This window comes from Phocoena sinus, chromosome 3 (genome assembly GCF_008692025.1).
Source record: "Phocoena sinus isolate mPhoSin1 chromosome 3, mPhoSin1.pri, whole genome shotgun sequence".
Lineage (NCBI taxonomy): Eukaryota > Metazoa > Chordata > Mammalia > Artiodactyla > Phocoenidae > Phocoena > Phocoena sinus.
This window is the reverse complement of record NC_045765.1, coordinates 35,930,995-35,952,344: the sequence shown is the minus strand read 5'-3', so window position 1 is coordinate 35,952,344 and position 21,350 is coordinate 35,930,995. Positions and strand designations below refer to the sequence as shown.

Below are 21,350 nucleotides of genomic sequence, written 5' to 3'. Positions count from 1 at the left end.
AGCCCCTGCGGCACCTTCCGGACGACCCACACATGCGCGCTAAGAACTCTTCGAGTCTCAGAATCCCAAGCGGAGCTGGTCTCGCGAGATGTTGAGCTGTGTCCGTTTCTCTACTGTGGGTCTATGGAATGGGTTAGGTTTGAGCAGCTTCTTTTTCGGTCTGTTCTTTGAAACTCTTTTTTAAGAGTCGCCGCGTCATACGACGTAAAACAAAACAAGCAAAGAAAAACGTAGTAGAGAGCAGACGACAGCTTAAGCCTCACTAGAGCGCTGTGAAATGAAGGGGGAAGTGCGTGAAGTTAAAAAAAAAAGTTAAAATTAGCATTAATTAGTAGCCAGGTAGTGTAACACGCTGGGGACAAGGTAAACACAAAGTGTCTTCCTCTCCTCGAATTTACATCATACGGAGTGAGAAAGACACTGAATTATTCAAAAATGTATAGTTCTAGAAAGCCGCTATGAAAGGTATACCAGGTGCTATGAGAACATGAGGCATTATTCCGTAATTGTGACACCTCGTCCCAATGTGATATTGTATTTTACCATTAGGAAAAAAATACTATAAAACGATTTCCATTTTGGGAAAACAGTAATATTTATGACATCTCAACCTTCCTTTAAAGTATAATATGAAATAAAATACTGTAAAATATTAATGTTGGAGTAGAATCCCCCCCCCCCTTTTTTTTTTTGGTCCTATCCTCTCTGTTCCGGTCACGTTTTATTTTTCAAAACAGTATGTGTTCCTTTCAAATGTCAGAGTGACATCCTTGCTTCAATAAGAGATCTCATCGTAATATAATCTATTTTTTCTTATTAAGAATGTTCAGTGCCTAGCATAAGAATGTAAATATTAATTTTGATTTTACAGGGCAATAGTTGAAGGGACAGAAGTTGTCAGAAAATAGTCTGAAAGTGAGTAGTCTGAATCACTCACATTTTGCTTTTTTTTAATATATATTTTATTTATTTTTGGCTGTGTTGGGTCTTCGTTGCTGCGCGCGGGCTTTCTCTAGTTGCAGCGAGTGGGGGCTACTCTTAGTTGCGGTGCACAGGCTTCTCATTGCAGTGGCTTCTCTTGTTGCGGAGCATGGGTTCTAGGCATGTGGGCTCAGTAGTTGTGGCACGCGGGCTCAGTAGTTGTGGCTCGTGGGCTCTAGAGTGCAGGCTCAGTAGTTGTGGCGCACAGGCTTTGTTGCTCCATGGCATGTGGGATCTTCCCAGACCAGGGCTCGAACACGTGTCCCCTGCATTGGCAGGTGGATTCTTAACAACTGTGCCACCAGGGAAGTCTCACACTTTGCTTTTATCTCCTTAAAACAATTCCCAAAATTTGCTTGGAAGTGTTAAGGTGTATTTAGTTAAAACTATCAGGCACAAGCCAGGGAGTACATCTCTCAGAGGAATTATAGAATGTGCTGGACAAGAGAGAAGAACCTTTTGTAAGGTTCAGATTCCCCCTGGAGGATTCTGAGGAGGGTCTAGGGAAGCAGGGATCAATTCTGGATGGGTTGCTATTTGATAAACTGGGATTGATTAGGATCTAGATGCAGATATAAGGTGAGGATGGTTTAGCAATTGGGTATCTCCAGTAATGGTCTGGGGTATAGCAGAGTGGGTTTGGGGCATCATTAGTAAGGAAACAGTGGTTACTCAAAGAGGGAGTGGTTGTGCATTTTGCAGTTACTGCATGACCTTGGGAGACACAGTGCTTTCTGTTGTAGAGGGAAGACTTACCCTAGGGAGATATAAACCTTGTGCCCCAAAACTTCAGGAGATAAAGAATCCCCACTTGGAAGCTGTAGGTGTTGTTAAAGATAAAAGCCACAGGCCCAAAATGGTGTTACTTGTGCTAAAGCCCATGATACCAAACCTAGATTTAACACCTAACGTAATCACAACTTCAAAATGTAATCCCCAGAAATGTTATCCAATCAACCAGTTTGGAATTTCCTGGTCAGTACCGAAGAGGTAATATGTCACGTGGACCTTTCTATCATCCCCTCACCCCCACCCTGCCTCTCAGAGGAAGAAGAGGCAATCAGCTGTAAAAACCTTGCTGTTCCTTGCCCCCTTCCCCGCCCCTCAAAGATGTCCCAGCCTAAAAATAATCCTTTCTATTATTCTGCTAATAGCTCCATGCCCCACCCTTCTTCCTACAAAAACTTTTCAGTTTGTACAACCCCTTGGAGCATGCGTCTGGTTGCTAGGTGGGATGCTGTCTAATTCATGAGTTGTTGAATAAAGCTAATTAGATCTTAAAGTTTACTTGATTGAATTTTGTTTTTTGACAGTGTAATGCAGATTTGGTTTCAAAATGAACACTTTTGTGTGTTGATGATGTAATGTGGAGCTGAGACATTTAGAAGTAGATACAGGGAGGGAATAAGGGGAGAGGTAGGGATAAAGGAGAAAGGACAGAGAAGGGGCAAAGAAGGTATGCATTTTTTTGTCCTTCCTCTTTTCTTCATGATGTCCGGCATTTAATAAGCATTCAATAAATATTTGTTGAATGAATGAGACATTCAATCAATTTTGGTCCTGAAATGCCAGGGAAGATGGGACAATGAACTGGCATATGTTTCAAACTATATCTATGCCAGGTGTAGTGCTAAGCCTTTTGTGAAAGAGTAATGTAGGCTCAACTCCTCTCTCCCAACTTACGTGCAAGTTAAAAAAGTATCTGGTGACCTGTTGGGAGTACGGTTTGGATGACACAGGTCACCCTTGGTCTTTTGAATTGATTTCTTTATCTTGTTCAATATATTTCTATTTATTGTAGAAAGGAAAAGGTCACCAACTTTTTCAAGCACAATTTCTCCCCATATCTTGGAAATTGGAATTCCTTTTGTATATCTTTATTATTCCTCTGATCTTTTTCTCTTGTTCACCCTCTGTCCTTCCCCCACCAGCTTTGATGAATATATTGTTGAGATGTTAAAAGTTTAAAATAAGTCCCTATTGGGACTCACCTGGCGGTCCCGTGGTTAAGACTCTGCGCTTCCACTGCAGGGGGCACGGCTCGATCCCTGGTCTAGGAACTAAGATCCTGCATGCCATGCAGCATGGCCAAAAACAAACAAAAAAAGTCCCTATTAAATGATAGAAGTTTAAAGGAAGCCTGAATTATGTACTCATTAGGTCATTATTTTGTTCCTAAGTCAGATTCTGTATAACAGAGACAGCATCCTAACCTGAAATATTGATGATAGTCTTGCAATTAGGAAATAATCAGTCCATTTTTAAAAAATTGCAGTATAATGGATTTATTATATTAGTTTCAGAATCAGTCCATCTTAATCACAAGCACCACAGAATGACACAAACACTGCCGTTTTATCTACCTGTACTTTCATTTCTTAATTTTTAATTCAGCCCTGCTAGTATTCACTGGACCTAATATGGGTTTTTTTCCCCACCGGACTATATATTGACTGTATATGTATTTTTTATTTTATTATTTATTTAGTTATTTTTTTGCGGTACGCGGGCCTCTCACTGCTGTGGCTTCTCCTGCCGCGGAGCACAGGCTCCGGACGCTCAGGCTCGGCGGCCATGGCTCATGGGCCCAGCCGCTCCGCGGCATGTGGGATCCTCCCGGACCGGGGCATGAACCCGTGTCCCCTGCATCGGCAGGCGGACTCTCAACCACTGCGCCACCTGGGAAGTCCTGTTATATGTATTTTTTATATCTCTAATTGAAATACAACAATTATGTATCCGTCTCTCTTCGTCATTTTCCTGATGACTACAATGCCTTTCCTCCAGTGCTGCCCCTTCTTTTAGATTTGATCTGCTCTATTTACTCTCTGGAAAAATAGTTGATTACTTGAAGACTTTAGGAAAATAGTTCTGTCACCACCTCACCTTGACTTTTTGAACTTCACAATCTTTTCATTTGAAAACGTCTTGGACACCAAAGTGTCTCAGGAAAAAACAAAAAACTCCAAAAACCAACTCTGTATCTTGGTATTACAATAATCGTCATAATTATTTATTTCTTGGAATTGGAGACCATATTTACTCCCCTTCTATTTCTGTGGGGAGCAGGTTAAAAAACAACTAGAAATCCGTGATCAAGGTGTCAGCGGGTTTGATATTTCTTCTCCCGGAAAACAAGCGACAAAGTTGCCGGGGGAAGCTTTCGGGGCGGAGCCCAGGGAGCTTATGTTCCTACCATTGGTTCTTCGCGGGAGCCTCCTCCCCACTCCTTCCCCGCCTCCTGGACGGATGAACCAATAGCGGCGTAAGCTGTGGTTTAAACGCCGAGGCCCGCGCGACCGCTGGAGATCGTGTCTCGCCAGAGTTTGGCTGTTGTTCCCAACGTGGGTGAATGGAGCGGTCGCGAGTGGTTGGGCGGGAAGGGTCCGGCGGGGTAGGAAGCGGGGTCCGTATGTCTGGGAGCCGGGGCTGGGGATTGGGGGGTAGGACTAACCCCGGGACGTCTGTAGCGCCCAGCTGGTTGAGCCACGGCCTTTGGACTGCGTCCGCAACCCACGGCGGTTCGGTTCCGATGGGTAGCAGGGCCTGTGCCAGTCCCAAACCGCCAACTCTTCTGGAACTTAGGACCCCTGACTCAGGCTTCAAGAGTTAAGAGCTGGATTAAGTGCCTGTCGGCTCAAGAACTGGCTTCTCCCTCTGCTTAGCTCTTGTTTTTGCATAGACGTGCCCAGGGTAGAAAGTTGGGTCTGTGCTACACCTTAGGTTCTTTCATCTTCCCTAACTTCCAGGGTTTAATGAGTATTTCACACCCCTAGGTAATCCAGAATGGCTACTCTGATCTATGTTGACAAGGAAAATGGAGAACCAGGCACCCGTGTGGCTCCTAAGGACGGGCTGAAGCTGGGGTCTGGGCCTTGTAAGTATACAGGCGGCAATCAGGTACACAGGTATTGTGAATCAGTGGTGGGTGTGGCCTGGAGCTGGGGGAGGCATTTAGTATACTTTGCCAGCAATTGGAGTCAGGTTTACCCAATACTGCTACTGCCAGGTTCTTGTTATGGGTCTCTTTTTCATGTTCAGTATCTTAATGAGATTATTTAAGAGGGTACTGAACTGAAGTACTGTTAGGCATAGGACCATGCCGCTGTCAAAAAGGGGTTAAGTTTGGGTGTGAGAATTAGGCCACGTTTATAGGCAAGGTCAGCCTTCAAGTTGCACAGGCGTTTACTGCTGGAATAATCTCACGGTAAGACTTTTTCTTTAGCAGTCAAAGCTTTAGATGGGAGATCTCAGGTTTCAACACCACATGTTGGCAAAACGTTTGATGCTCCACCAGCTTTACCTAAAGCTGCCAGAAAGGCTTTGGGAACTGTTAACAGAGCTACAGAAAAGTCAATAAAGACTAATGGACCCCTCAAACAGAAACAGACAGCCTTCTCTACCAAAAAGGTAAGTGTTGGTTATAAATAAAGATGCTGTTTAAACACTTAAGCTCTTGTGACTCTTCAAATGACTATTGGCATCCTACCCGACTTTCTCCTGTGTGAATAGAAAGAAATAGAGGCTAGCAAACATAGATTAGCAGAAGAGAATCATCATACTGTCTTTGTGGACTTCCCCTGTAACTCGAGACCACGTCTCAGTAGCAGCTGGTGAATTTTTTTGCCTCACCTGCCCTTAATGAGTGTCTTGAAGCAGATTGATTGGTAGAATGTACTTACAGATTAAAAAGTACTGAGAGGGAGGGTATTTTGCAAGAGGTCACGTTGCTAATATAACAGCTCAGGTGCTGCCATCCTTCTCCCTTCCTTCCAGAGCAAGCACCAGTTTTTTAGGTTATAACGTGGTAGCATGTTGACCTTGGTATGTGTGTTTACAAACTGTAGGTTAGTGCATCCTAGACTGAGAGGACTTGGCTATGAAAGATAACTTTAGCATGTGGATTAACACTTCATTTCACTAATTGTTTTGTTTAGTGTGTATTAGGAAAAAACAACTAGTACTTGATCTCAAACTGAGACTTACATGTATGGTTTTAGGACAAGGATGTCTTTTTAAAAAAACTGAGTTGAGTAAGAGAAATGTTAAAGGCAGGTATTGCAAGGATATAGCAAAAGTGATGAGAATCTGACAGAACTGAAATGTGGGAAACCTTGCCTTAGGAATTTCCTCTAGCCATGCACATGTGACGTAAGCATAAATCAAGACTATGCAGGTTTCCATTTTGGCCCACCATTGTGGACTGCCTGCCAATTCCAGACTAGGGAATTATCCACTGTGGGCTTCTAAAGTCCTTGGCTGTCTTTGGCTGCCACTTACTCTGTGTATTTGAGGAACACAAATTGGTTTTTAAAATTAACCAAGCAAATAATTTAGGTAACACTGATGGACACACCAATGGAAAATTATATTTCCAACAGCCAAAAATGGCTTCCAGGATTAGCTTCTGTTCTAGGTGATTCATGCCCATTTTCTCCTTTGTTAGGTTGGGTGATTGAGTCAATTAGTTCTGAATTAACTCCACTCTACATTTTGATAACTTATGCTAACAGGTGCTGATACTTATATTTTAGAATTAACTTTTGAGCCATGATATTAGAATTGCTTGCTGAATTGTATTTGTGTATAATTTTGAGAATGAAGGATTATGGTTTCTTAGAAGTCAGCATGAAATTGAAAACAATTTAAAATGGGGTGAAGCAGTCACATGTCTTAAAGAAGCCCTATGATCTCTTGTACTAATCAGTTGACAAGGCTTCCGCTCTCACTAATGTATGTTTTCTTGGGTTGTTTTAGATGACTGAGAAGACCGTTAAAGCAAAAAGCTCTGTTCCTGCCTCAGATGACACCTATCCAGAAATAGAAAAATTCTTTCCCTTCAACCCATTAGGTAATATCTTTTGGTATTGCACAAATGCTTTAGCCTTGGGTTTCTCTTAGGATCCAATTCAACTGTGACTTGATATAGCTATGAATAAGACATGTGATCCGAGACTGTAACAAGGCTGTCTGAATCTGGGTTGCTTTGAACAAATACACTTGTTGTGAATTTATTTGTAAGGTATAATCTTAGGTCAGAAGAGGAATCCGAGCTAAGATGTGGAAAACATTGTTCCTGTCCTCAAAAGCTAACCACCTAGGGGGAGATTACACCTATTCAACGTTAGGGGACAGTCTTCTCAGAAAACCATTTAGAAAGAGGGCTCTATGTCAAGTTGAACAATGCCTGAGGGCTTCCCTGGTGGCTCAGTGGTTAAGAATCTGCCTGCCAATGCAGAGTATGCAGGTTCGAGCCCTGGTCCGGGAAGATCCCCCATGCTGCAGAGCAGCTAAGCCCACGCACCACAACTACTGAGCCTGTGCTCTAGAGCCCTCGAGCCACAGCTACTGAGCGCGCCTGCCTAGAGCCCGTGCTCCGCAATAAGAGAAGCCACCGCAATGAGAAGCCTGCACACCGCAATGAAGAGTAGCCCCCACTCGCCACAAGTAGAGAAAACCCATGTGCAGCAACGAAGACCCAACACAGCCAAAAATAAATCAAATAAAAAATAATTAAAAAAAAAAACTTAGTTTCTTTCTAAGCTAAAGCATTTAGTCAGCAATACTAACTATATACAAGTTGTGAATCCCACCCTTGCTTGTCCTATTTCTCCACAAGCATATTAAATATTTCTAAAAAAAAACCCCAAAAAACAATGCCTGAAAAATCCACATAGCCAGTGAAAACGTGCTTTTTTTTACTCCTTCAACCTGCTACACGTATCTGAAATATTTTCTATTACAGAACCAGCTTTTCAAGCTTTAATTTACTCACATTTGAGGAGAGGCTACCATACGCCAGGCACGAATAAGCTTGGGATGCAGTGGTTAACAAGACAGGCCCCACCCTGAGAAGCCCATGATTTGGAGGGAAAGTCAGGCACTGAACAAATCATCTCACTTTGAGTGTGAGCAAGGAGAAACACAGGGCCTGTTAGGGGGACTGAACCTAGCCTGTAAGATCAGGGAAGAGTTCTCTCAGGAAGTGACACCCAGTGGAGTCTTGAAGGATATAAGGAGATAGTTGGGTGAAGAAAGGATTAGGGCAGGGCAAGAGCACTGTAGCAGATCAAAGTGTGTGCAAAGATCCTGAGGCAGAAAAAAGGACTGGAGTCGTTCTGGGAAGCTGAAAGGCAGAGGTGAAGGATGGTACTGGTGAGGGGATGGGGACAAATCACACAGGTCCTTTGAGATTTCTGAGCTGGATTTTTTGCCCTTTGATCCAAAGAGCATTTAATCATCCCACTAGTATACATCTAGGTTGTTTCTGGCTTTTATATATTACAAAACAATTATGCAATTATTGTTGAGAGTTTGTGAGTCTCTCTGGAGAGTAAACTCCAAGAAGGATTGCTGGATCTCAAAGCTGTGTGATTAAGTTTTGATAAAATGTGGTACATCCATTCTAATAATTACCATTCAGGAAAACGAGGTAGATTTATGCATATTGACCAGGAAAGAGGACTAAGATATGCTGTGTTGGAGGAAAGAGATATTGCTAAGTTGCCTTCCAAAATAGGAGCATAAATTATTGAAGCCACCTTCAGTGGATGAGGATGCCTGCTTCCCCTGTAATCTAACTGCAAATGTTTTAAAGCTCTAATCTTAATCAGAAAGGTAATTGGTATTTTATTGTTTTAAATTGGGGTATATGAGTGTGTCTGAGCATATTTGACTATTGGTCATTTATAGTTTTTTAATTTTCTGTTTGTATCTTTGTTTTCTCTTGATTTTTGTGACTTGCTTACACTGTGTGTGTGTGTGTGTGTGTGTGTGTGTGTAAGTGTGTAAAGAACTCTGTGGATAAAGGTAATTAGCCCTGTATGTTGCAGACTTATTTCCTCTGGGGTCTTTTGTCTGTTTATGCTTTCCTTTACAATTCAGTGTTTAAATTAAGTAGTCACATATCACTCAATTCCTTTTTGAATTCTGAGCTTTATCAGTCTTGAAAAAGAATAGACCAATTCCTAGTATTTAGGCTTTAGAGAACTTTCGCACTTCAGAATATGATGGTTCTCCGTCCATCTTTGTTCTTAGCTTTTGAGAAAATGCTTAAATTAACCTCTTGGGGAGTTTTGTTAAATTACAAATTAAGTTTTATGACTGTGATCAATCTGTTCAAATTGTCTGTTTCTTCTTGATTACCTCTTCGAAAAGAGGCAAGACTCTAATCCTACTTTTGTTACTGTCAAAAATTAGTTGTTTTAAATAATTCCTAATCTGAAAGGCACTTGGATTTTAAGAAGAAATGTTGCCTAAAACAGCATTTCTTAAATTTGTTTTAGGACTTTTACATTCTTACAAATTAGTGAAGACCCCAAAGAACTTTTGTGTAGTGTTTATGTATTCTATATTAGAAATTAAAATTGAGAAATTAAAAAAGAATTAATTTGTTTAAAAAACAAACACATTACATTAATGTACATAGCTTGAAACAAAATTTTTTTTACATGTATAAATTGTGAGAAGAATGGCATGGTTTTATATTTTTGAAAATTTGCTTAATTTGGCTTAACATAAAACAGCTGGATTCACATGGATTCTGCAATCTGTTGCATCTTGTTTTGGTTAAAGTATATGAAGAAAATCTGGCCTTATGCAGACATGTATTTAGGAAAGAGAAGCATTTTAAGTCTTTTATTTATTTATTTTTTTTGCTGTATGCGGGCCTCTCACTGTTGTGGCCTCTCCCGTTGCGGAGCACAGGCTCCGGACGCGCAGGCTCAGCAGCCATGGCTCACGGGCCCAGCCGCTCCGTGGCATGTGGGATCATCCCGGACCGGGGCACAAACCCATGTCCCCTGCATCGGCAGGTGGACTCTCAACCACTGCACCACCAGGGAAGCCCTTAAGTCTTTTAGATAAGTATAGGTAGTTTTCTTTGCCATTACACTAAAATTCAACAGGTGGCTGTTTCTGTAGGCATAGTTGCAATGTGGAATCCAAAACCGTTTCAGTAAACATTGTGTGCTCTGACAATAAAATCCATTGGTCTGTTTTGAATTTTGAAGGTATCTTTTATCTTGCATTTATCACCATTGATCATTTAGAAATACTAGTACCCTGGGAAATGTAGGTCATGTTGAAATGTTTCATTATGAAGTATCAAAAGCACACTCCTTAATATCACCACTGATCTAATCAGAAAAGTCTTCAGTATTAGGAAGCTCTTAAGCTAATGCTTACAGATAAGTTTACTGATATTCCAGTTTTTTTTCCCCTTGAAGTTGTGAATTTTATCATTGGCAACAAATACCGTTTCCCTTTAAGTGGTAGACTTCTTTCATTCCTCGGAAAATAATGTGCAACACATATCCAAGGCTGAGTTACCACAGTTTGTCTTTCAGTTCTTTCAAGTAAATGGTGTCCAGGAATAAGGCCTCTAGTTTCGCTTGCAAATCAAATAATTGCACGAATCTTTTTTTCTTGGAAAACACCATGGTCCTTCAGTATGCGGTAGATGTGTTTTATGGCATACTTCACATCATATACAGAATACTAAAAAGACATGTTCTCAAGGGTTGAGAGCTAATAAAATTAATACTGTTTACTGCATGTGGTAAAGTGACATTATGTGAAACGCATTTTTTACTGCAAGTGAATGGCAGCGAGGAATATAGTGACTACTAAGCATAGTTTATTGCCACTGCCTTGATTCATGCACAGCAGTTTTCTCTACCATTGCTTTTGGACCATCATTGTAAATGTCAACACAGTGGAAAAACGTATTAATATTATTATAAAAAATAGTTTGAGGGCTTCCCTGGTGGCGCGGTGGTTGAGAGTCCGCCTGCCGATGCAGGGGATGCAGGTTCGTGCCCCGGTCCGGGAAGATCCCACATGCCGCGGAGCGGCTGGGCCCGTGAGCCATGGCCGCTGAGCCTGCGCGTCCGGAGCCTGTGCTCCGCAACGGGAGAGGCCACAACAGTGAGAGGCCCGCGTACAGAAAAAAAAAAAAAAAAAAAAAAAAAAAATAGCTTGAGCTCGTGGGCCCTGTGAAAGCTGACCACCCTGAGGAGTGCTGCCCTGACAAAGTACTTTTCTGTGGCAGATTTCGAGAGTTTCGACCTGCCTGAAGAGCACCAGATTGCACACATGCCCTTGAATGGAGTGCCTCTCATGATGCTCGATGAGAAGAGGGAGCTTGAACAGCTGTTACACCTGGGCCCCCCTTCACCTCTGAAGATGTCTCCTCTACCGTGGGAGTCTAGTAAGTGAACGAGTGCCCTTCTAGAAGGTCTGTAAACAATCTGTGTCATAACACTTCCATTACCACGGGGACAGGTTGTGCAGAAGGTTAGCCTGTAAGTAATTTCTATCCTTCAGACTGCAGGGATAAGGTTTCAGGATAATGAAAACTATTCTCAACTGGTACTGCTTTTTAGTCCCAAATGTAAAATTGTCATTCTGGAATCGGGACAGTCTTAGATACAAGCAAAACCAGAGGAAATTTAGTGTGTAACTTCTTAGGTTATAAGCTGAAGTATAATAAACTTGCTTGGAATGAGAATTCCAAGCTACACCCAAAGCTCGTGTAGGATCAAGACCCACGTAATAGCATCAATTGGCAAACCTTTACTGCAGAAAGTTTGAGGTCTTGGTTCAAACTGGTGGTCAAAAGCCATCATCAGTATGTTTTCTATTTGTTCTGATGGAATACCTCATACTGTTTGCTCAATTGCATTAATGATAATTGTTGGCCCTTACTTGGGTCTCTAAGGATGATGGAATTTCAGGTACTTCTATGATTTATCTCATAATGAAGGTTAATTCTGTGGCCACAGCCACTTTCCAAGAAATAAGTGAGAGTGGGTATGTGTGTGTGTAGGTGGGGCGGGGGTAAAGATTCCTTAGAGGGAAAAACAAGAATTCATGATTAAGAGTGATAACTAGTGTGTGTGTTGATGGACACGAGGATTTGCAGATATTGAACAAGAAATTCCTGTTTTCTAGATCTGTTGCAGTCTCCCTCAAGCATTCTGTCGACCCTGGATGTTGAATTGCCACCTGTTTGCTATGACTTAGATATTTAAATTTCTTAGCACTTTATAGTCTGTGGGTATGTATTAATAGTTTGTATTAATAAAGCAATTCTTTGTTTAACAAACTCTTCCTAATATTGTGGTTGGTATTGTTTGGAATTTGCTTAAAACAGTATGAAAACTAGTAGATGTGTTTAACAGACAAGAGTCTATAATCTGAGAAGAGAAGTTTGTCCGAGTTAAAAAACTTTCCCTGAAACTCTCTGCTTTGTTTTAACAGCTTATTTTAGAAGCTGCCACTGTTTTCCCTGAAACATATACCCCACCATGTGTACTTTACTACCTTTTTGTGGCCATTAACTACTGACAGTTAATAGATCTCTTAATAGGAAGAGCTACTTCCAGCTCACTGTGTCTGTTGCTAGGCATTCTTTATTGCTGGTTCTGTTTAGTTTCTAATGCCTTCAATACTCTGTATTCAGCGATCAGAATTTGAAAGGCTCTAAATCTGAGAATTCTGCCTTCTTGAGCTCTTCAATTGGGTTCTCTGAAGACCACAGCAGATAATTTACTGATCGTAAGATCCACTCTCTACCTATAGGAAACTCTATTTATTTGCTAACTCTGTGTTGGGAATTGTTTTTAAGTCTGTAATAAGCATTATTGTGTGTCACGTTCATGACCCTGTTCTTCAGATGAGGACAGTGAAGCTCAGAAGTTCACTGATATATCAAAGACACGAAGAGCTAGAAAATGATAGAACTGGTATTTTGATTCCATAACTGAGATTGGAATCAAAATATCAGATTGCTCATGGATTTTCTCTTTTTTTCTTTTTTCTTTTGGGCAGAGGGGCTGGATGATGTTTAAAAAAAATTAATTGTTGCCACCATTTTAAATTAAGAGTTTCACATATCTTTGGTTTTAGAGCTTCTCTTGGAAAAGCAGACCTGTTTATAGTAGGCCCTTGTTTCCAACACCTGGTGGAGTGGCTGCCTTTTACGTGAAGTGTGGGTTTTCCGTCCTCTGAACCCTATGTGAGATGGTTTGAGGGGAGAACTGAAGTATTCCTCTTACTCTCTGTCTTCTGTGACTCAGCCTATTTAACTCACTTAACTTGCCTGGGCCAGGCAGCCAATTGAATTTGATCCTTGCTAAATACTAACATATAGGAAGGCTTTCTCCTGAAACATCTGTAGCATCTATAGTCAAGTTAGAATGTGAGCCTTTTCTTTTCCATCGTTATTAGAGGAATCTGCAAGATATTAGGCATGAAACACTAGGAACACATATAGACTCTGATCCTGAGTTTAAAACTTCTTTTTTTAGTTTTATTTACTTAGGAAAAATGAAAAAAATTTTTTGGCTGTGCTGCTTGGCATGCAGGGTCTTAGTTCCCTGACCCTGGATTGAACCCATGCCGCTGCAGTGGAAGTGCAGAGTCTTAACTATTGGACTGCCAGGGAAGTCCCCTGACTTTCAAACTTTGACCCTGTAAACATAGCTGAACCAGCCTGGATTTCTGAAATTAGTAGAAAGACCTCTAAAAGAGAATAAAGTAAGACAACTCGGCACTTGACTTTAAGGGAGAGGATTAGACCTTATATCCTCAGGTATAATAGGGCCACTTTGAAAAGCAAAGCCTAGTTTTGAGCGACTTTCATACCCTACAATATATTTAGAAACTTTGGAAAGTGGTTTGTTGTGGTGGAGGGAACAAAGGGCTGGGAGCAAGGCAACTGGTCAGTCCTTTACCAGTTAGTTACTGTCCTTGGTCAGACCTGGGCACAATTGATCTTCTCTTCACTGCTGTTAGACGCAAAGTGCTTAATATTTGGTGACTTTGAGAATTTTAAACAGATGCTTTTCCATTAATATAGATAATTCTTTTTGTGGGTATTGTTGCTGTTTGTAAACAGTTTATTAAGTAGCATGTGTTTCGCTTCATTACTTGAGAAAGCTTATGAGAAGCCCTGTTTGGAAATCTAATCTGTCCAAGCAGTAATACTGTAGGATTAAAGTTTCTTTCAATCACAGTTCCCGGGCACTGGACTGAAACATGCTCTTACCTATGTAAGGTTCATCCACACCTAACTTCTTCTTTTTTAAAGAAAAAGATTATTTATTTTATTTATTTATTTTTGTCTGTTGTATCTATGTTGTTGCGCGCGGGCTTCCTCTAGTTGAGGCGAGAGGGGGCTCCTCTTTGTTGCAGTGCACAGGATTCTCATTGTGGTGGCTTCTCTTGTTGTGGAGCACGGGCTCTAGGCATGTGGGCTTCAGTAGTTGTGGCATACAGGCTCATTAGTTGTGGCTCAGGGGCTTAGTTGCTCCACGGCATGTGGGATCTTCCCGGACCAGGGCTTGAACCCGTGTCCCCTGTGTTGGCAGGCGGATTCTTTTTTTTTTTTTTGCGGTACACGGGCCTCTCACTGTTGTGGCCTCTCCTGTTGCGGAGCACAGGCTCCGGACGCGCAGGCTCAGCAGCCATGGCTCATGGGCCCAGCCGCTCTGCGGCATGTGGGATCCTCCCAGACCGGGGCACGAACCCACCTCCCCTGCATCGGCAGGCGGACTCCCAACCACTGCGCCCCCAGGGAAGCCCTGGCAGGCGGATTCTTAACCACTGTACCACCAGGGAAGTCCCACACCTAACTTATTCTTGCATTGGCATTTTTCAGGTTTCAAATTCCCTTTAACCATTCTTGCATTTCAAATTCCAGTTAACCTTCAACAGGGACACAAAGCCTTTTAAATATATTAATGCTAATATTCTCTATTAGACTAATTCTGAACTAACCTATATAGGAAGGTTAGTCCCTATACCAAGTTCCAAAAGGGTCAATACTATGGCAGAAATGTCGTAAGTTGACTTTGTTCTTTCCAGTAGTTTAATCATTTACCATTTATTGAGGCCCCATGTGCTAGGGACCAAGCCTACACCTACCATGGTTAAGTAACAACATTGCCTCTGCCCTCAGGTGCCTGGCATCCAGTGGGGAGAGAGGTATCAAATGCCATTGTGATACAGGAAGATGCACGTGGGGGTGGGGAGGACCAGGAGTTGGGGAGCACTCCCCAGCCCAGTCTAGGGAAGGACAGGGAAGGCTTCCTGGGGAGGGACATGTGGATGGAGACTTGATGGAAGAGAAGCACTCTGGGCAGAGAGAACAGCTTTTGCAGATGGCAGGAAGCAAGATAACATAGCTTGTTAAGTGAAAACTGCCTTTCTGTTTTTCTCCTATTTAGGTTTGAGCAAGGAGTGTGTTTGGCAGCAAGGGAGTCTGGACAGTGAAGCAGGGGCCATATGGCTTTTTGAACTGTGCAAGGGGTTTAGAGTTTGTCCTGGGGGTGTTTGGTGCCATGGAAAGGTTTCATTTTGTTTTCCATTTATCATTTATTTAATAGTATTTTCCTGCATAATAAAGCAAACTAAAATGTACACACTTATTTTCAGCAATAGTTATACATATATCTTAAACTGTATACAAACTTAGAAATATTAAATATCATTACAGAAAAATTTGAAATTATGACAAGATACATAGCAAAAACCACTTATTGAAAAGAGCATATATGTGGTAGTTAGTTGGTAAATGCTGCTTCTGTATCAGTATACACACTTTGAATATCATCCTTCTGTGCTATTGATGTGTTTAATTTTTTTCTTATATCTGCAAATACAAATTTCACTAATATTTTCCCCTTGAAATAGAGAAAAAATTCTGTACTGTTCCAGGGACCCATATTGAGAAATGCTCTTTTGTATATACCATCTCCAGTCCTTACAAGCTCTTTATGCTCTTATAGAAATCATATATACTGTATCCAAGGTGCATCATAAATTAAAAAAAAAATTTTTTTGCTTTATATTGGAGTGTAGTTGGTTAACAATGTTGGGCTACTTTCAGGTACACAGCAAAGGGATTCAGTTATATATGTATCTATTCTTTTTCAAATTCTTTTCCCATGTAGGTTATTACAGAGTATTGAGCAGAGTTCCCTGTGCTATACATTAGGTCCTTCTTGGTTATCTATTTTAAATATAGCAGTGTGTGCATGTCAATCCCAAACTCCCAATCTATCCCCCCCCCACCTGTAACCATTAGTTTGTTCTCGAAAACTGTGAGTCTGTTTGTTTTGTAAATATGTTCACTTGTATCATTTTTTTAGATTTCGCATATAAGTGAAATCATATGATATTTGTCTTTCCCTGTGTGACTTACTTCACTTAGTATGGATCTCCAGGTCCATCCATGTTGCTGCAAATGGCATTATTTCGTTCTTTAGAAATAAAAAATTTAATTAATTAATTTGATTGCACTGGGTCTTAGTTGTGGCAGGTGGGCTCCTTAGTTGTGGCAGGCGGGGTCCTTAGTTGCAGCTCACCTGCTTCTTATCTGCGGCACTTGGGCTCCTTGGTTGCGGCAGGTGGGCTCCTTAGTTGCGGCAGGCGGGCTCCTTAGTTGCGGCTTGCCAGCTTCTTAGTTACAGTACTTGGGCTCCTTGGTTGCAGTAGGTGGGCTCCTTAGTTGTGGCACGAGAGGCTTCTTAGTTGTGGCATGGAAGTGGGATCTAGTTTCCTGACCAGGGATTGAACCCTGCCCCCCTGCATTGGGAGCGCAGTCTTAACCGCTGTGCCACCAGGGAAGTCCCTATTTCATTCTTTTTAATGACTGAGTAATACTCCATTGTGTATATGGACCACATCTTCTTTATTCATTCATCTATCGCTGGACATTTAGGTTGCTACCATGTTTTGGCTATTGTAAACAGTGCGGCAATGAACATTGAGGTGCATGTATCCTTTTGGACCATGTTTTTCTCCAGATATATGCCCAGGAGTGGGATTGCTGGATCATATGGTAGCTCTATTTTTAGTTTAAGGAACATCCATACTGTTCTTCATAGTGGCTGTACCAATTTACATTCCTTCCAACAGTGTAGGAGGGTACCCTTTTCACCACACCCTCTCCAGCATTTATTGTTGATAGATTTTGTTTTTGATGATGGCCATTCTGACTGGTGTGAGGCAATACCTCATCGTAGTTTTGATTTGCATTTCTCTAATAATTAGTGATGTTTAGCTTCTTTTCATGTGCTTTTTGGCCATCTGTGTGTCTTTTTTTGAGAAATGTCTATTTAGATCTTAGGCCCATTTTTTGATTGGATTACTATTTTGTTTTTGATAGCGAGCTGCACGAGCTCTTAGTAAATTTTGGAGATTAATCCCTTGTTTGTTGCATTGTTTGCAAATATTCTCTCCCATTCTGTGGATTGTCTTTTTGTTTTGTTTATGGTTTCCTTTGCTGTGCAAAAGCTTTTGAATCCCATTTGTTTATTTTTGTTTTTATTTCCATTACTCTAGGAGATGGATTGAAAAAGATATTGCTGTGATTTATGTCAAAGAGTGTTCTGCCTATGTTTTCCTCTAAGAGTTTTATAGTATCTGGTCTTACATTTAGGTCTTTAACCCATTCTGAGTTTATTTTTATGTATGGTGTTAAAGAATGTTCTAATTTCATTTTTTTAAAGGTAGCTGTTCAGTTTTCCCAGCACCATTTATTGAAGAAATTGTCTTTTCTCCATTGTATAGTCTTGCCTGCTTTGTCTTAGATTAATTGAGCATAGATGTGTGGGTTTATTTCTGGGCTTTCTATCCTTTTCCATTGATCTATATTTCTATTTTTGAGCCAGTACCATGCTGTCTTGATTACTGTATCTTTGTAGTATAGTCTGAAGTCAGGGAGTCTGATTCCTCCAGCTCCATTTTTTTCCCTTCAAGACTGCTTTGGCTACTCAGGGTCTTTTTTGTCTCCATACAAATTTTAAGATTTTTTTGTTCTAGTTCTGTAAAAAAATGTCACTGGTAATTTGATAGGGATCGCATTGAATCTGTAGATTGCTTTGGGTAGTATAGTCATTTTCACAATACTGATTCTTCCAATCCAAGAACATGGTATATCTCTCCATCTGTTGGTATCATCTTTAATTTCTTTCATCAGTGTCTTAAAGTTTTCTGCATACAGGTCTTTTGTCTCCCTAGGTAGGTTTATTCCTAGGTATTTTATCCTTTTTGTTGCAATGGTGAATGGGAGTGTTTCCTTAATTTCTCTTTCAGATTTTTCATCATTAGTGTATAGAAATACAAGAGATTTCTGTGCATTAATTTTGTATCCTGCAACTTTACCAGATTCATTGATTAGCTCTAGTAGTTTTCTTGTGGCATCTTTAGGATTCTCTATGTATAGTATCATGTCATCTGCAAAGAGTGACAGTTTTACTTCTTCTTTTCCAATTTGTATTCCTTTTGTTTCTTTTTCTTCTCTGATTGCTGTGGCTAGGACTTCCAAAATTATGTTGAGTAAAAGTGGTGAGAGTGGACATCCTTGTCTTGTTCCTGATCTTAGAGGAAATTCTTTTGGCTTCTTACTGTTGAGTATGATGTTAGCTGTACGTTTGTCATATATGGCCTTTATTATGTTGATGTAGGTTCCCTCTCTGCCCACTTTCTGTAGAGTTTTTATCATAAATGGATGTTGAATTTGTCAAAAGCTTTTTCTGCATCTATTGAGATGATCATATGGTTTTTATCCTTCAGTTTGTTGATGTGGTGCATCACACTGATTGATTTGCAGATATTGAAAAATCCTTGCATCCCTCGCATAAATCTCACTTGATCATGGTATATGATCCTTTTAATATATTTTTGGATTCTGTTTTTAGTATTTTGTTGAGGATTTTTGTGTCTGTGTTCATCAGTGATATTGGCCTGTAATTTTATTTTTTTGTGGTATCTTTGGTTTTCATATCAGGGTGATGATGGCCTCACAGAGTGAGTTTGGTAATGTTCCTTCCTCTGCCATTTTTTGGAAGAGTTTCAGAAGGATAGGTGTTAACTCTACTCTAAATGTTTGATAGAATTTGCCTGTGAAACCTTGTGGTCCTGGATTTTTGTTTGTTGGGAGCTTTAAAATCACAGTTTCAATTTCATTACTTGTGATTGGTCTGTTCATATTTTCTATTTCCTCCTGGTTCAGTCCTGGGAGATTGTACCTTTCAAGGAATTTGTCCATTTCCTCTACGTTGTCCATTTTATTGGCATATAGTTGCTTTGTATTTCTGTGGTGTCTGTTGTAACTTCTCATTTTTCATTTCTAATTTTATTGCTTTGAGCCGTCTCCCTCTTTTTCTAGATGAGTCTGGCTAAAAGTTTGTCAATGTCATTTATCTTTTCGAAAACCCATCTTTTAGTTTCATTGATCTTTTCTATTGTTTTCTTCATCTCTATTTCATTTCTGCTCTGATCTTTATGATTCCTTTACTTCTGCTAACTTCGGGTTTTGTTTGTTCTTCCTTCTCTAGTTGCTTTAGGTGTAAGGTTAGGTTGTTTATTTGAGATTTTTCTTATTTCCTGAGGCAAGCTTGTATTGCTATAAACGTCCCTCTTAGAAATGCTTTTGCTGTGTCCCGTAAGTTTTGGATTGCTGTGCTTTCATTTTCATTTGTCTCGAGGCATTTTTTGATTTCCTCTTTGATTTCTTCAGTGATCCATTGGTTGCTTAGTAGCATATTGTTTAGCCTCCACGTGCTTATGTTTTTTATAGTTTTTTTTTCTTGTAGTTGTTTCTAATCTTGTAGCATTGTGGTCAGAAAAGATGCTTGATGTTATTTAAATTTTATTAAATTTACCAAGGCTCCCTGTGTGGTCCAGCATGTGATCAGTCCTGGAGAATGTTCCATGTGCACTTGAGAAGAAAGGGTATTCTGCTTTCGAATGGAATGTTCTGTAAATATCAATTAAATCCATTTGGTCTAATGTGTTGTTTAAGGCCTGTGTTTCCTTATTGATTTTCTTTCTGGATGATATGTCCATTGGTGTAAGTGGGGTGTTAAAAGTCCTACACTATTATTGTGTTACTGTCGATTTCTCCTTTTATGGCTGTTAGTATTTGCCTTATATATTGAGGTGCTCCTATGTTGGGTGCATATATATTTACAATTGTTATATCATCTTCTTGTATTGATCCCTTGATCCTTATGAAGTGTCCTTCTTTGTCTCATAACAGTCTTTATTTTAAAGTCTATTTTGTCTGATATGAATATTGCTACTCCAGCTTTCTTTTGAGTTCCATTTGCATGGAATAACTTTTTCCATCCCCTCACTTTCAGTCTGTATGTCTCCCCAGATCTGAAGTGAGTCTCTTGTAGACAGCATATATACGGGTCTTATTTTTGTATCCGTTCAACCAGTCTGCGTCTTTTGGTTGGAGCATTTAATCTGTTTATGTTTATAAAGATAGTTTTCTATATGTACTTAATTGCCATTTCGTTATTTTGGATTTGTTTTTGTAGGTCTTTTTCATCCCTCCTCTTGGGTTCTCTTGTGATTTGATGACTAACTTTAGTGTTGTATTTGGATTCCTTTTTCTTTTTTGTGTTTGTATCTACTGTAGATTTTTGGTTTGCAGTTACCATGAGGTTTTGTTATAGCAGTCTGTATATAAACAAGATTGTTTTAAGTTGCTGGTCTTTTAATTTCAAATGCATTTCCAATATCCTGTATGTGTGCTCTGCTCTTCTCACAGTTGCTCGTTTTGATATCATGTTTGTGTGCAGATGATTTCCTACCTTTACTGTATATTTGCCTTTACCAGTGGTCTTTTCCATTTGTAATTTTCTTGTTTTTAGTTGTGACCTTTTCTTTTCCACCTAGAGAAGTTCCTTTAGCATTTGTTGCAAAGGTGGTCTGGTGGTGCTGAGTTCTTTTAGCTTCTGCTTGTCTGTAAAGCTTTTGATTTCTCTGTCACATCTGAATGAGAGCCTTGCTGGGTAGAGTATTCTTGGTTGTAGATTCTTCTCTTTCTTCACTTTTGTCACTCCCTTCTAGCCTGCAGGGTTTCTGCTGAGAAATCAGCTGACAACCTTATGGGAATTCCCTTATATGTTATTTGTTGCTTTTAATATTTTTTCTTTGTCTTTAATTATTGTCCATTTGATTACTCTGTGTCTCGGCATGTTCCTCCTTGGGTTTATCCTGCCTGGGACTCTCTTTGCTTCTTGGACTTGGGTGACTGTTTCCTTTCCCATGTTGGGGAATTTTTCAACTATTAGCTTTTCAAATATTTTCTCAGGTTCTTTCTCTTCTCCTTCTGGGACCCCTATAATGTGAATGTCGGTGCATTTAATGTTCTCCCAGAGGTCTCTGAGGCCATCCTCATTTCTCTTTGTTCTTTTTTCTTTATTCTGTTCTATGGCAGTGATGTTCACCGTTCTGTCTTCCAGCTCACTTATCCATTCTTCTTCCTCAGTTATTCTGCTATTGATTCCTTCTAGTGTATTTTTCACATCAGTTATTGTGTTGTTCATCTCTGTTTGTTTTTTAGT

General features: G+C 40.3%; 1 protein-coding gene across 3 annotated transcripts; it reads left to right on the top strand.

Annotated features, from left to right (window-relative positions):
- Positions 1-4,253: 4,253 nt before the first annotated feature.
- Positions 4,254-15,290, top strand: PTTG1 (PTTG1 regulator of sister chromatid separation, securin). Of its 3 annotated transcripts, XM_032627312.1 has the most exons (7): positions 4,264-4,325; positions 4,758-4,858; positions 5,207-5,391; positions 6,739-6,832; positions 11,033-11,191; positions 11,935-12,040; positions 15,213-15,290. In XM_032627312.1, exons 2-6 carry the CDS (start codon positions 4,768-4,770, stop codon positions 12,012-12,014), a joined length of 609 nt encoding a protein of 202 aa, XP_032483203.1. In that variant the 5' UTR covers positions 4,264-4,325; positions 4,758-4,767; the 3' UTR covers positions 12,015-12,040; positions 15,213-15,290. The 3 variants fall into 3 exon arrangements, with proteins under 3 accessions (XP_032483202.1, XP_032483203.1, XP_032483204.1); XM_032627311.1 differs by lacking the exon at positions 15,213-15,290 and having other exon boundaries at positions 4,254-4,325; positions 11,935-12,095; XM_032627313.1 differs by lacking the exons at positions 4,264-4,325; positions 15,213-15,290 and adding an exon at positions 4,348-4,375 and having other exon boundaries at positions 11,935-12,095.
- The last annotated feature ends 6,060 nt before the right edge of the window (positions 15,291-21,350 follow it).